Source organism: Pezoporus occidentalis, unplaced genomic scaffold, assembly GCF_034315485.1.
Source record: "Pezoporus occidentalis ecotype Australia unplaced genomic scaffold, CSIRO_AGI_Poc_V1 ctg155, whole genome shotgun sequence".
NCBI classification, from domain to species: domain Eukaryota; kingdom Metazoa; phylum Chordata; class Aves; order Psittaciformes; family Psittacidae; genus Pezoporus; species Pezoporus occidentalis.
Window position 1 is genome coordinate 17436 of NW_026913372.1, and position 12376 is coordinate 29811.

Genomic DNA, 12376 nt, shown 5'->3' on the forward strand with positions numbered 1-12376 from the left:
TAAACTAGTTTAATGGTGTGTTACAGATGGCAGAAATTGTGTTAAGTGTTGGGATATCAAACACTTGTTAAGGTGGTGTATTTGCAGCAGCAGAATGTTACAGTAAACTTACACTTGAAGCCAACTTTCCATTAACTAGCACTTCAGTTGCTTCAGCCTATCCACGCAGAAAATCAGTGAGGCAATATGTACTTATAAAGTGCATTAAAAGTGGAAGAAGTTTGGTTTTCTACCCTGCATTCTTGGGTATCTGAAAATAAAAATGACTGTATTTTCTCTGTACCTTGCACATGAAATAAGTGACTTTCAATTGGGAAATTTGTCATCATAATATAAATTAAGACAATGCCGTATTTGGCCTTTTTATTTTAATGAATGCCAAAACTGGCATTGGGAGTGGTTGGGAGAGGGGAAGCGTGCACAGTGGGAGCTTGTATTCCTGCTGGAGGATCTTTGTTACCTTAATGCTTGCCGTCCTACAGACCTGACCTAAGTTGTGTAAGTTGGTCACACATGGGCAAATGTTACTCCTGTGTTACGGTTCTATCTATGATGTAACAATGACTTCTGAAACAAAATCTTGATGGGGAATGGCTCAGTTAATCTTAGAGGCTTAAGCAAACATGGCTATTTTAAGTTCAATAAAGGTGGAGGAATCTGTTGTTAATGTGTGTTTCACTATACTTGAAGTATTACACTGGTGCTAGGGGAGCCAAAGCCACTATTTATACTTCTGAAACGGTGGTAGAAAGCTGACTATTACAATGTGTTCCCAGAGCTTTTATTTTTGTCTAGATCAGTAATAATACAGTTGTATTAGAAGTTATTTAAAAGTCTGCATTATCTATATTGAACAGTGTGAAACTCGAAGTTTGAATTGCATCTCAGAATACATGCTCCCTTTCGACTTGCTGTATTTCAACTGGTAATTTTTCGGCTCCTGTCATACGTGCTGGACTGTCTTTCCATCACAGCAGGCTCATTAGAAAAGGAAGACCGGCTCCAGTCTGTCAGGCGTTCTCCCTGTAGCCTGTTTGAATACTAAATCAATGTTGGTCTTATAAACACTCTGGTTAAAAAGCATGAACCCAGTCTGTGATTCTTACAGTCTTCTTCTCCATTCAGGGAAATTATGGGGGTGGGGGGAAGCACCGTATTCCGTGCATCCTCCTTTTTTTTTGCAGCACCTGCACGGTGCAGGCAGGCCGGTACCCCAGCCCTCCCGCAAGCTCAACCGTGTCACTGTCGCTTTGGGCCCCTGTACGCTCCGAGCGGCCGAACGTACCCAACACGGAACGTGCGTACTGCACTGTGTGCCGGGGTGGAGAGGGCACAACGGGGGCGGGCTCGGCCTCCGCCGCGGGGTCACCTTGGTGCGTCCCCTCCACTTCTGGCCCCGCCCCTCGCTTGCGTCACCGCGGCCGCAGCCCGTGCCCTCGCCGCGCGGCGGCCGCTATCCCAGGGTGCCGTGCGGCTGCCGCGCGACCTCTGCGCGCGCAGGCGGGCGGAGGCATGGCGGCGGTGCGGTCGGTCGTGGCCCGGGCCGCGACCGTCGTTATCGGCGCGCACAGGCTCCTCAGGTGCGGGCGAGGCGGGAGCGCGGCTCGGGGAACGGGGGTGCCCCTCCTCGGCGGGTGAGGGGCTCCCCCGAGCCTGCGCCGGGCCTCTCGCGAGGGCAGTGTGCTTTACCGGGCGCTGTGGGCGTAACGAGTGGTGTCGTTGTGTGCAGGGCCTGCGGTGTCGCCTCGGTTGAGAAGTGCTTTTCCAGGGGGATCAGCACGGATGAGGCCCCAAAGCGGCCTATGACGGCCTATTTACGCTTCTTAGTAGAAAACCGTCCAGTTTTCCAGCAGAAACATCCAGGTATGAGGTCTGAAGGTGCGAGAGGATTCGCGTTCGCTTCGTTTTGCGTTTAGAAATGCAAAGTCTTAGAATGTCAAGCGTGTCAGAAGTTTTGTTGTAAAGCTGTTCTCAGTTCAAATGTATACTGTGTTTTCCCTCCAGAATGTGATTAACGAAGAAAACTGAAACAAAGTGTTTATTTGTAAAAATAAATGTCGCGAACAGAGAGCAATCGGTAATCTGCCCGGTGTTGGACACTTTTAAGTTACAGCTGGACAGTGTGCCAGGTCATCTAGTCTGCTTCGTGCTTTGTCAAGAAAGGTCGGACCAGATGAATGTAAGATCATAGGCTTGTTTTGGGTTGGAAGGGACCATAAAGACCATCTATTTGAAAACCTTCTGCCACGGGCAGGGACACCCTCCACTAGACCAAATTGCTCAAAGCCCCATCCAGCCTGGCCTTGCATGCCCCAGATAACCAACCCTTGCAGCTGAAGTAACTGTAACATTTTGCTCATGATAGCTAAGAGGGCTAACAAGTACAAGATGGGTGCAAAAACAATTTTTAAAAAATAATGCAAAAGCTCTCCTGAGCATACATGAAATTACATGATATCCATACTCAGTCCTGCATTAACTCATTCTGTAGACAATGCACTAGTGGAAAATTGAAGAAGATAGACAGCTTCTGTACCAGTATCCAAGGTGTCGCTCTTCTTGAGAATTTGTTTTCCTGTGATTTATTGCTATGCCCTTTCACAGTGCTATAGACTACAGCAATTTTCAGGAAACTATCTGTGGCTGAGTTCATGCTGTAGGTAACATTTGTCTCAGGATGTTCTAGATCATCTCTGAAACAATAAGAATTGACTTCTAATTCTGCTGAGGTCATTTGGGACCTAAATATCTCAGTTGCCTTGAGGTCCTTCCAACTGAGTATTCTGTGATTCTATGAAGTAACCAAAGCATATTACCCAGGTTTCAGGAGACCAACCCCATCTTTTTTATCTGTAGCATACGAGAAGTAAATACAGTATTGCCGTATTTCCTGCCTATATGTGTATTAGCTTGATCAACTCAAAATAGTGAACATTTTTGTGTAACTTTAAAAATGTTTGAAGAAGGAGCTTACATAGGCCATGCGTGTTAAGAGTGATTTGTGGTTTTCAGTTGTTTTAAAATCTGTCTTTATTTGAAGTACACTATTGCTGCTATAACAAGCTGTGTATGATGTTATTCTAATGCTTTGTAATTTAAAACCTAATGGATTGCCTTAAAGTACGTATGAGAAAAAGTAAATTTATTTAGAGGAAAATGGTTCTGGTTAATATGTTTAATTTATTATCAAAAATTTCATTTATAGTCAATGCAGTCACTCTTCTTGCTTAGAGGGAAGCAAAATGGAATGCAGAGTTGATTTGGAAAACACTGTTGAATGTAAAAATGCTTAAAGAGCTATGGTCACACTGGGCAAGTCACGAGGTTAATTTAGGTAGGGAAAGCCATTTGATCCCATGTTTTTCTTGGTAGTTCAACAGCCTGAAAGGTTGAGAACTGAACTTGCAGATTATACTGTAGTTATGTGCCACACCAGTGTTTCCCACATGTTTCCCAGATTTCAATAATTGCAAATAAATGTACTGTATCTCACATACAAATTGAGATCTCGAGGCTTTCTTGTTCCACTGGAGGTAGTGTTCAAAAATAACCCAATGATTTATCTGTTTTCTTTTAGCATTGGCAAAGTATCATATTTGCAGAGGTTTTAAGATTGGTATATATGTATTAAAAACTTCCTATCTGTCTTGTTTTTGCAGAATTTTGGAAGGCAAGTAACTGATAAGAGCATAGTTCTGCTTTCCCACTCTTTCGGTGGCTGAACTTTACATTTGAGGTGGGAGAGAGGAAGATCTATTTTTTCCTTTTAGTGTGAAGTAGAGGAAAAGCCTCATAAGGGTTTTTCCAGAAAAGGAAAGCTTTGGGCCTCTCTCCACCACCACCTTTTTCTTTTTCTGGTTTTTCCTCCTTCACAAGTTCAGGCCTGGCTGGAAACCTCACCAAAGGGGCAGAGTCAAACACAATCACCTGAAAATCAGACCAGATTTAAGTCACTGTAATTTTGTTTGTGAGAGAAAGAAGTTACTTTTTCTTTGACTTCTGTTTAATAATATTCTAACTGAAGTACTATAATAAAGCATATGTACTGTATCAGGTGGATATGGTCACATTATATTCCTTTTGAGGAATCCAGCCAAAAAAAAACTGAGAACTGGAAATTTTACTTCTGGTTTCTTTCCTGTCTCCACTCCAACTTCAGACCATCTTGCATTATATAGAAAAAGATCCAAATCAAAACTAAAAAAAAACACAACAATGAAACTTGTGCAGTTGTAATAGGTGTGTCTCTGTCTTGAAATGGTGCTTCAGTTTAGAACTGCACGTTTCTTCTGAGTGCAAACCAAGGGCAGGGACTTCCCCTTCTCCCCCAAATATTTCAGCTCCCTTTAGCTGCTACAGTAAGTTCTGTGAAAGCAGAAATATATGTTTGTACAGAAAGAAGATACTAGTGATGTATTTCCTTGAGAAAAAAATGAAGAAGATAGAATATTGAACTTTATTTTCTTGCTTTCTAATCTTAATGTACAGAAATAAACAGCAAGGAGCTGCTTAAAAAAATGGCAGGTGCTTGGAGGGAGTTACCAGCATCACAGAAGCAGGTGAGTTTGTAACTGTGGGGTGCACTAAGACTACTGAGTTTATAATAGTTGTTATACTTGGTTTGGTGTCCTGTTTGGGTTTTTTTCTTTGTTGCTTTGTGTGTGTGTGCACATGATGGTTCTTTTGTTGCGGCTTTTGTTTTTTTCAACAACAATTTAAAAGTACTTGTATATAAAGGTTCAGACATAAAAACAATTCTGAAGAGAATTTGGAGCTTTTTTGAAGTACTCTGATAAAGTGTGGTGGGTTGACCCTGACTGCACATCAGGTGCCCACCAAAGCCACTCTTGTCACTCCCCCTTCTCAGCTGGACAGGGGAGAGAAAATATAACCAAGTGCTCAAGGACAGGAAGAGAGATCAGTCACCAGTTACCTTCAGAGGCAAAACCAGACTCAACTGGTGGAAATTTGTTTAATTTGTTACAAATCCAATCAGTAGGATAATGAGAAGTAAAACTAAATCTTACAAAACACCTCCCTCCACCACCACCCCTTTCTTCCCAGGCTTAACTTTTTTATTCTCAATTTCTCTCTCTCACAGCAGTGCAGAGGGATGGGGAATGGGTGTTGTGGTCAGTTCATCAGATACTGTCTCTGCTGCTCCTTCCTTCTCAGGAGGGGGACTCCTCACACTCCTCCCCTTCTCCAGCCTGGGGTCCCTCCCATGGGACAGAGTCCTCCACAAATTTCTCCAATGTAAGTGCTTCCCATGGGCTGCAGTTATTCACAAACTGCTCCAGTGTGGGTCCCTTCCATGGGGTCACAAGTCCTGCCAGCAAACCTGCTCCACCATGGGCTCCTCTCTCCATGAGGCCACAGGTCCTGCAAAGACCCTGCTCCATCTTGGGCTTCCCACAGGGTCACAGCCTCCTTTGAGCATCTGTCTGCATGGTGTCCTCCATGGGCTGCAGGTGGCTATCTGCTCTACGATAGACCTCCATGTGCTGTGAGGGGCAGCCTGTCTTGCCATGGTCTGCACCACAGGCTGCAGAGGAACCTCTGCTCTGGCACGTGGAGCACCTCTTGCCCTGCTCCTCCACTGACCCTGGTGCCTGCAGAGCTGTTTCTCTTACATATTCTCACTCCTGTCTCTGGCTGAAGTTTTTGTTCCCCCACCCCTCTTCCTAAACATGTTACCCCAGAGGCACTACCACCATCACTGTTCGGCTCTGCCTTGTCCAGCAACAGGTCTGTTGTGAAGCTGCTGGCATTGGCCCTGTTGGACATAGAGGAAGCTTGTAGTAGCTTCCCACAGAAGCCACCCCCATAGTTCTCCTGCTACTAAAACCTTCCTATGTAAATCAAATACAGGAAGATACTTTGACAATAGTACATGTTACCTTAGTATTTTTAATCTGTTGCCAGAGAAGTGACACAGCTCTTGCTCTGTGTGGCTGTAGGGCCATGAACCAGCATCTCATTTCTTTTTGAATGGTAATTGTGTATGCATGTGCATTACATGTATAATAACATAAACATTGGAAAGTTTTTCTGCTTTCATATCCATAAGTTAGGTGAAACCTCAGTTAATTTTGGTGGACCACAACTTTTTTTTCCTGCTAGTAACCTGAGACCTAACTTACAGGTAACTTTCAGTTTCATCTAGTTAACTTTCTGTCATAAGTAATGAAGTTTCTTTAAGAGTGGCAATTTCAAGGGATAATGCAAAACAAGCTTATGAACTGCTAATCATTTCTGAATATACGTGCCATTTCCAGCAAAGTAATGATTGTTCTTCCATGATTGAAGTTAGCAATTAGATTCAGTTGGGAACTAACTGCACTTTTCTAGCTGAAATGATACCTTTGTTCAGTAGAATTGAAGTGCTCTTTTACCCCTTCTGGACTTCTTGCACCACATGCCTTGGTATAAAGTTTGCCTTCCCATTTGTATGTCTAAAACAGAGAACAGGATGGTGATTTTTCAAGTCTACATGGATGCTTGGTAGCCTGGCTCAGCTGCTTTTGGTGCCCTGGTACCAAGGCCATGAGTTTGTGATGCTTCTCTACCTGGTATTGGCCAGTGTAGCAACGTGTTTGGTGACTGGAGCACTTGGGTGCTGCACTGAGTATGCACACGTTAAGAGTAAGTGTTTCAACCAAGCTTCAGCTTTTCCTCCTTGTATGGAAGATTGTTACTGCTTTGAGCTGCCTCTGAAGATTTGTGCAGTGTTATCAGAGTGACTAAGATAATTAACAGGAGGAGCCAAGGTTTCGAATTTGAGTTCTTCTGAATCAGTTCTGCTGCTCAAACATATCTAAAATTGCTACTTTACTTTAAAAATCTTATGTTCCAGGGTAGCCTGTAATAATTTTTACTAGTAGGTTAAAAGCGTTAGCTTGTTTAATGGTCAAGTGCTTCTCTGACTGAAAGCACCTTTAAGGTTGCTGATTGTTCGTGTTGAAGGTTTATGAGGAAGCTAGCAAGACAGAATGGCAAAGGTATGAAAAAGAGGTGGCTGCATATAAAGCACAGCTAACTCCAGCCCAGGCTGCTGCTTTGAAAGAAGAAAGGAGTAGACAACAAGCAAAAAGAAGATCACTCAGGATAAAAAGAGTAAGTAATTTGAACTTCGGGTTTATTTTCTCTCAAGGAACCTAACGTATGTTTGTCCAGTACACAGAGCAGAAATGAAATACTTAAAAATGTAAAAGTGATTCAGAATAAAAAAAAAAACACAAACCCACACCACAAACACACCCTGTCCAAAAGCAAACAAACAAAAAACACAAAAAAAAAAACCACAACCCTGTGGACTAAAATAATTGCTGGTGTTAATAGTTATTTTAGTAGCTCTCCTCTATTTGAAGACCAGAACTATCACATATCTTTGTGCTTAGAGGTAGTTTCTCTATGATTTTTTCTTCATATTCCTAGAGAAATGATAGGTAATAAAAGACATCTGAACCAGCAATACCTTGTTTGGTTGGAAAGGCATCCAGAAATAGCTGCTCACAAAGGCCTTGTATCTGTCACTTCAGTGGGGCATGCTACAGGTAGTAGCTATTTGAAGTAGTCTTTTTTCTTTACTTTCTTTGATTTGTTTTACACTTTGCTGTATGTGTGGCTGTTGATATGTTGAATTAGGGCCGCATAGAAGTGAATCTCTTAGGTGTGCTTTATCATAGACTGGTTTGGGTTGGAAGGGACCTTAAAGATAATCCAGTTCCAACCAGCCATGGGCAGAGACACCCTCCAGTAGACCAGGTTGCTCAAAGCTGAGCCCTATCCAGCCTGGTCTTGAACACTTCCAGGGATGGGGCAGCCACAACTTCTCTGGACAACCTGTTCCATTGTCTCACCAACCTCACAGTGAGGGACTTCTTCCTTATGTCTAATCTAAATCTATGGTTTTTCAATTCAAAGCTGTTTGTCCTATCCCTACAGGCCCTTGTAAAAAGTCCTTCTCCAGCTTTCACATAGACCCTTTGAGGTACTGGGAGCTGCTAGAAGTTCTGCCTGGAGCCTTCTCTTCTCCAGGCTGAACAAGCCCAACTCTCTCAGCCTGTCTCCATATGAGAGGTGCTTCAGCCCTCTAATCATCTTCATGGCTCTCTGGACTTGCTCTAGCAAGTCAGTGTCCTTCTTATGGTGGGGGTCCCACAGCTGAATGCAGTACTGCAGGTGGGTTCTCATGAGACCAGAGTAGAGCACTCTCACCTCCCTCAGGCTGCTGGTCACATGCCTTTTGGTGCCACATAGCACATGGTTGGCTTTCTGGGCTGCAGTTGCCCATTAGTGGATCACATTGAGCTTCTTATCAACCAACACCCCCACGTCCTTCTTAGGCCTGCTCTCAATCCAGTGTCTGCCCAGCTTGTATTTGTGCTTGGGATTGCCCCAGCCCATGTGCAGGACCTTGCACTTTGCTTTGTTGAACTTTGAGGTTAACATGGGCCTATATCTCAAGCCTGTCAGGGTCCTTCTGGATGGCATCCCTTCCCTCCAGCGTGTTGACTGCACCACATAGCTTGGTGTCATCAGCAAACTTGCTGTGGGTGCACTCAATCTTCATCGCTGACGAAGATGTTGAACAGGATCGGTCCCAATACTGACCCCTATGGAATGTCACTTGTCACCGGTTTCCACTTTGACATGGAGCTGTTGACCACAACTCTCTGAGTGCAATCATCCAGCCAATTCCTTATCCACCAAGTGGTCCATCCATCAAATCCATGCCTCTCCAAAAAAGGATTGTGAAAATCTAGGTTGTTAGCTTTTCTTAATTTAGTTTAGCATTAGTCTTGATGAGTGGTGAAAGCATTTCGAGATATAGTCCAGTTTGTGGAATAAGCCACCAAACCCAGAACTTGAGCCTGATTTTTTTTGTAAAATACGAAGATAAATGGTAAGCTTAGCTTTGGAAAAAATGCACACTTGGCAGATTGAATAACTTTTCTTTTTGTTTTTAAAGGAATTGACTGTGCTTGGAAAACCTAAAAAATCTCGAAGTGCCTTTAACATTTTTGTGTCAGAAAAGTTTAAAGCAAGTGAGGGAATTTCAGCTACGGTAAGTCAAGAAAGATTGTTCTTTAAAATAGATCTGCTGTATCCAGAAAATCTGTTTCAGATTCTGTAATTTTCAACAGAACTGTTCAGTAGGTCATTATCTGGGTTTTGCTTTGTTTAGGATATACATTTTTAAGGCTGCAACGATCTGGCTATCCTGCTGGTGGCATGTCCCATATAAACTGCTGTAGCAATGTTTATGTGACTTTTTGCACTTCAGTGTTAGAGACTTCATCTGTTCATTCTGTAAGGAGAGAATTCTACTTTCCTTTGTTTTGGTGTAGAAATAGATTAGTTTTTCAAATGGTTGTGATTGCCTGCTACCATTTCTGTAGTAGTGGTTATTGTACCTCCTGTAGCTCATTTGATGTTATGGAACATTGAAGAGTTCCTCAGCAGATGCATGAGGTCTGCACTTGGGGTGATTGAAGTTATGCTGGTGGATTACAGCACTTGAAGTGCTGGAGACTTCGCCTGTATGCCCAATGCATTTGTTACCTTATGCAGTTAGTCACAAAATCAGAGTGGTGGGAATAGTTTGTTCCTTCATTTTCTATGTACAAGGCAGGCATCTCCAGTCAGCTGAGGCCCAGTTTGACACACCTGTGGCCAAATACTCCTTAAGTAGTACAGTTTCCTGTGAACATGGTTAATACTTAGGGGGGCTTGGCTTAAGTTAGGGGTTGTTCTAAATGAAGCTGATAACACCCAGTGAGATGTAGTCGTGTTGCTACAAATCAGCTCAGCTGCTGTACCTGCCTGCTTTCACAGCAGGCTAAATGACTTAAACTGCTTCATGCTTATATTGTCTGTAAACATGCCCCAGATGAGGCCCAGCAACTTACTGAACAGTATAGTTTATTAATTCCCTTCATTGAGTGGGTGGGGTATTAAGCTTGTGGGACTTTGTGCTTTTTTACATTGGTTTGTATTTGGCTTTCACTAGCATGGCATGTGTAACCCTCTGCAGTCAGCCTGCTGGTAGAATAATTCTAATACATTGCATCTTTTATATCCTGTAGGCAAAGATGAAGCAATTATATGATATGTGGCAAAAACTGTCCAGTTCCCAAAAGCAGGTATGTCAGTGAATTTCGATGAGGCTCTGATCTAACCAGGAAATGACAGACTTGAGTCAAAATTAATAAATTCATACGAAGTCTTGAACTTGGTTCCTCAAAATATAATACTGAAGATAATTCTCAGATTTTTATAATGCATCTTGAAAAAGGCTGTCATTACTTTTATACTATTAATGACTGCTTCTTTACAGTGTTGATGAAATGTGAGTCAGTTGGATAGGATGGAAGTTCCATATGTCTGGACATGGATGCTGGGTGGCATTTAGGGAGGAAGGTGGAATAATTTGCAACAATTTGATGTTTTTTTCCTAATAATGTATAATACTGTTTTTTTAATGCCAGCATAGTAATTCACTGCTCATGGAAAGAATCTCACAGGTAAAAGCAACAGAAGTCTGCAAGTGATGTGCACATGGTATTTTTTAACTTTGATTGCCTTGGGATAGTTTTCTGCCAGTGTGTTGAAATATGAACCTGCGGATGGGTACATGAAAATCTCAGTGCCCCTGAGATTTTTATTTATTTATTTTTTACTAAAATCTAGGCTAAACCTCCAGATTTTAAGTATTCTGTACCCTAGTGTCCTTCCTCCTGACTGCTCTTCTTCCAGATGCTTTGAATGTGTATTTAGAACATACACTAGGTTCATGTTCTTCCTGTAGAAAAATAATTTGAAATAGTTCTGCAGAAATACCTATTCCTCTTCCTTACATACACCAGCTCTGCTCTCTCAAACTAGTTCTTAAATTAAAAGCCTTAGCTGTTAGTAGCAATATTAAATAAACTTCCTCTTCAGGAATGGCCATCTATTGACATAATCATAATACAATGATAAGGTTTTGTATTTCTGTGCAAATTTGATTTTTTTAATTAATTTTCTGGCAGCCATGGTGAATGCCTGGGATCCGCACTGCACAGGTCCTGTTTGAAGTCACCTTTGCGTCACAGGGGAGGATGTGATGTGGCAGTTATTCAGAGAAAGCCTCTTCTGTAACTGTTGCTACCTCTTTTTTTTCCAGCCATACATGCAGCTTGCTGAAGATGATAAGATTCGGTATGAGAATGAAATGAAGCTGTGGGAAGCAAAAATGATTCAACTTGGACGTGAAGACCTTGTCCGTTCCAGACAGAAAAACCCAAAAAAGAAAACTGCTGAAACTGCAAAGAAAGCTGAACCAGTCAAAGCTTCCTCACATGAACAGAAGGTGAAACAGAAGTTAAAAAAATCAGAAGAATAAAATGGTTGGGAATTTTTATATTTTAATCCCCTTTGGTTGTCATATCGTCATCGTGCCGTGTTAATGCTGCAGTCAGCATTAGCACTGAAATTCGGAAAACCCATGAAGGGCCCTTTGGAGAAGGAGAAAAGGTGATAAGGTCAGAGAGGATTCAGTGTCCCTCAGAACTGACTGAAATAATCATTGCAGGCATAGCCTGAACTGTACAACAATAACTGGTTAATCAAGCTGTGAATAGTGATACCCACTGGCATCAGCAGAGCTCTCCAGCAGTGGTAGATAATAGCTATAGCTTTTATATTTTTTTTTTTATAAAAGCAACAATATTCTACGATGTTACCATCTAAATCCTGTAAATAAGAGCTGAAGTCTGAGTTAATGCTGCTGTGTTTTATTCCCTCCATGGTAATGGTAGTGAAATGTTCTACATTTCAGCAGAAGGTGCAAGAAAGGTAAAATGCTAACTTTTATTTCATGCATCTGACTTTTTGTACCTATCAGCTTGTGTATACCGCTTGCGTTGCATTTAATTAAAGACCAGATGAGTTTTCTATAAACATCTTTATTGGGCTTTTATTCCATGGTTTTGTTTGGATACATGCAAACACTTTTGCCTTCCTGTTGTCACATCTGGGACAGCCTGGAAGGAACAGAAAATGTGTGAAAGGTTGGAACATGGAATTTCGGTGTAATAAACAGAAATTTTCAAGAGCTTCTGGAGTTTGTTGTTTTTTTTTTTTTTCCTGGAGTCTTTGTCTTAGTGAAAGTCCACTTTCACTATGTACTTTGTTGCATCTGTGTTTTCAGAAGGCAGGCAAGATTTTCCAGTAGTCAGTGGATTTCATCCACCCGGAATGGCCCATAAGAGCCAGCAAAGCTGGTAAATGGAAAGACAAATACGATTTCCTTGCCTCCCCTTTATTCGTTCCCCTTTTCACCATGCACCGATGCCGCCCCTGTGTGGCCCGGCTTCTGCAACCGCGACCC

The 12376-nt window shown here is 42.3% G+C and overlaps 1 protein-coding gene across 2 annotated transcripts; it reads left to right on the forward strand.

Moving 5' to 3' along the window:
* Positions 1-1471: 1471 nt before the first annotated feature.
* Positions 1472-12100, forward strand: TFAM (transcription factor A, mitochondrial). 2 transcript variants are annotated; one of them, XM_062611555.1, is made up of 7 exons: positions 1472-1580; positions 1730-1863; positions 4489-4559; positions 6967-7116; positions 8975-9070; positions 10092-10148; positions 11171-12100. In XM_062611555.1, exons 1-7 carry the CDS (start codon positions 1513-1515, stop codon positions 11387-11389), a joined length of 795 nt encoding a protein of 264 aa, XP_062467539.1. In that variant the 5' UTR covers positions 1472-1512; the 3' UTR covers positions 11390-12100. The 2 variants fall into 2 exon arrangements, with proteins under 2 accessions (XP_062467539.1, XP_062467540.1); XM_062611556.1 differs by lacking the exon at positions 10092-10148.
* Positions 12101-12376: the final 276 nt, after the last annotated feature.

Excerpts from the sequence above, each read along its gene's own strand:
- TFAM (XM_062611555.1), top strand. The coding sequence starts at position 1,513 with ATGGCGGCGGTGCGGTCGGTCGTGGCCCGGGCCGCGACCGTCGTTATC. Across the intron at positions 4,560-6,966 it reads TACCAGCATCACAGAAGCAG|GTTTATGAGGAAGCTAGCAA; the intron begins GTGAGTTTGTAA and ends TTCGTGTTGAAG. Across the intron at positions 7,117-8,974 it reads GATCACTCAGGATAAAAAGA|GAATTGACTGTGCTTGGAAA; the intron begins GTAAGTAATTTG and ends TTGTTTTTAAAG.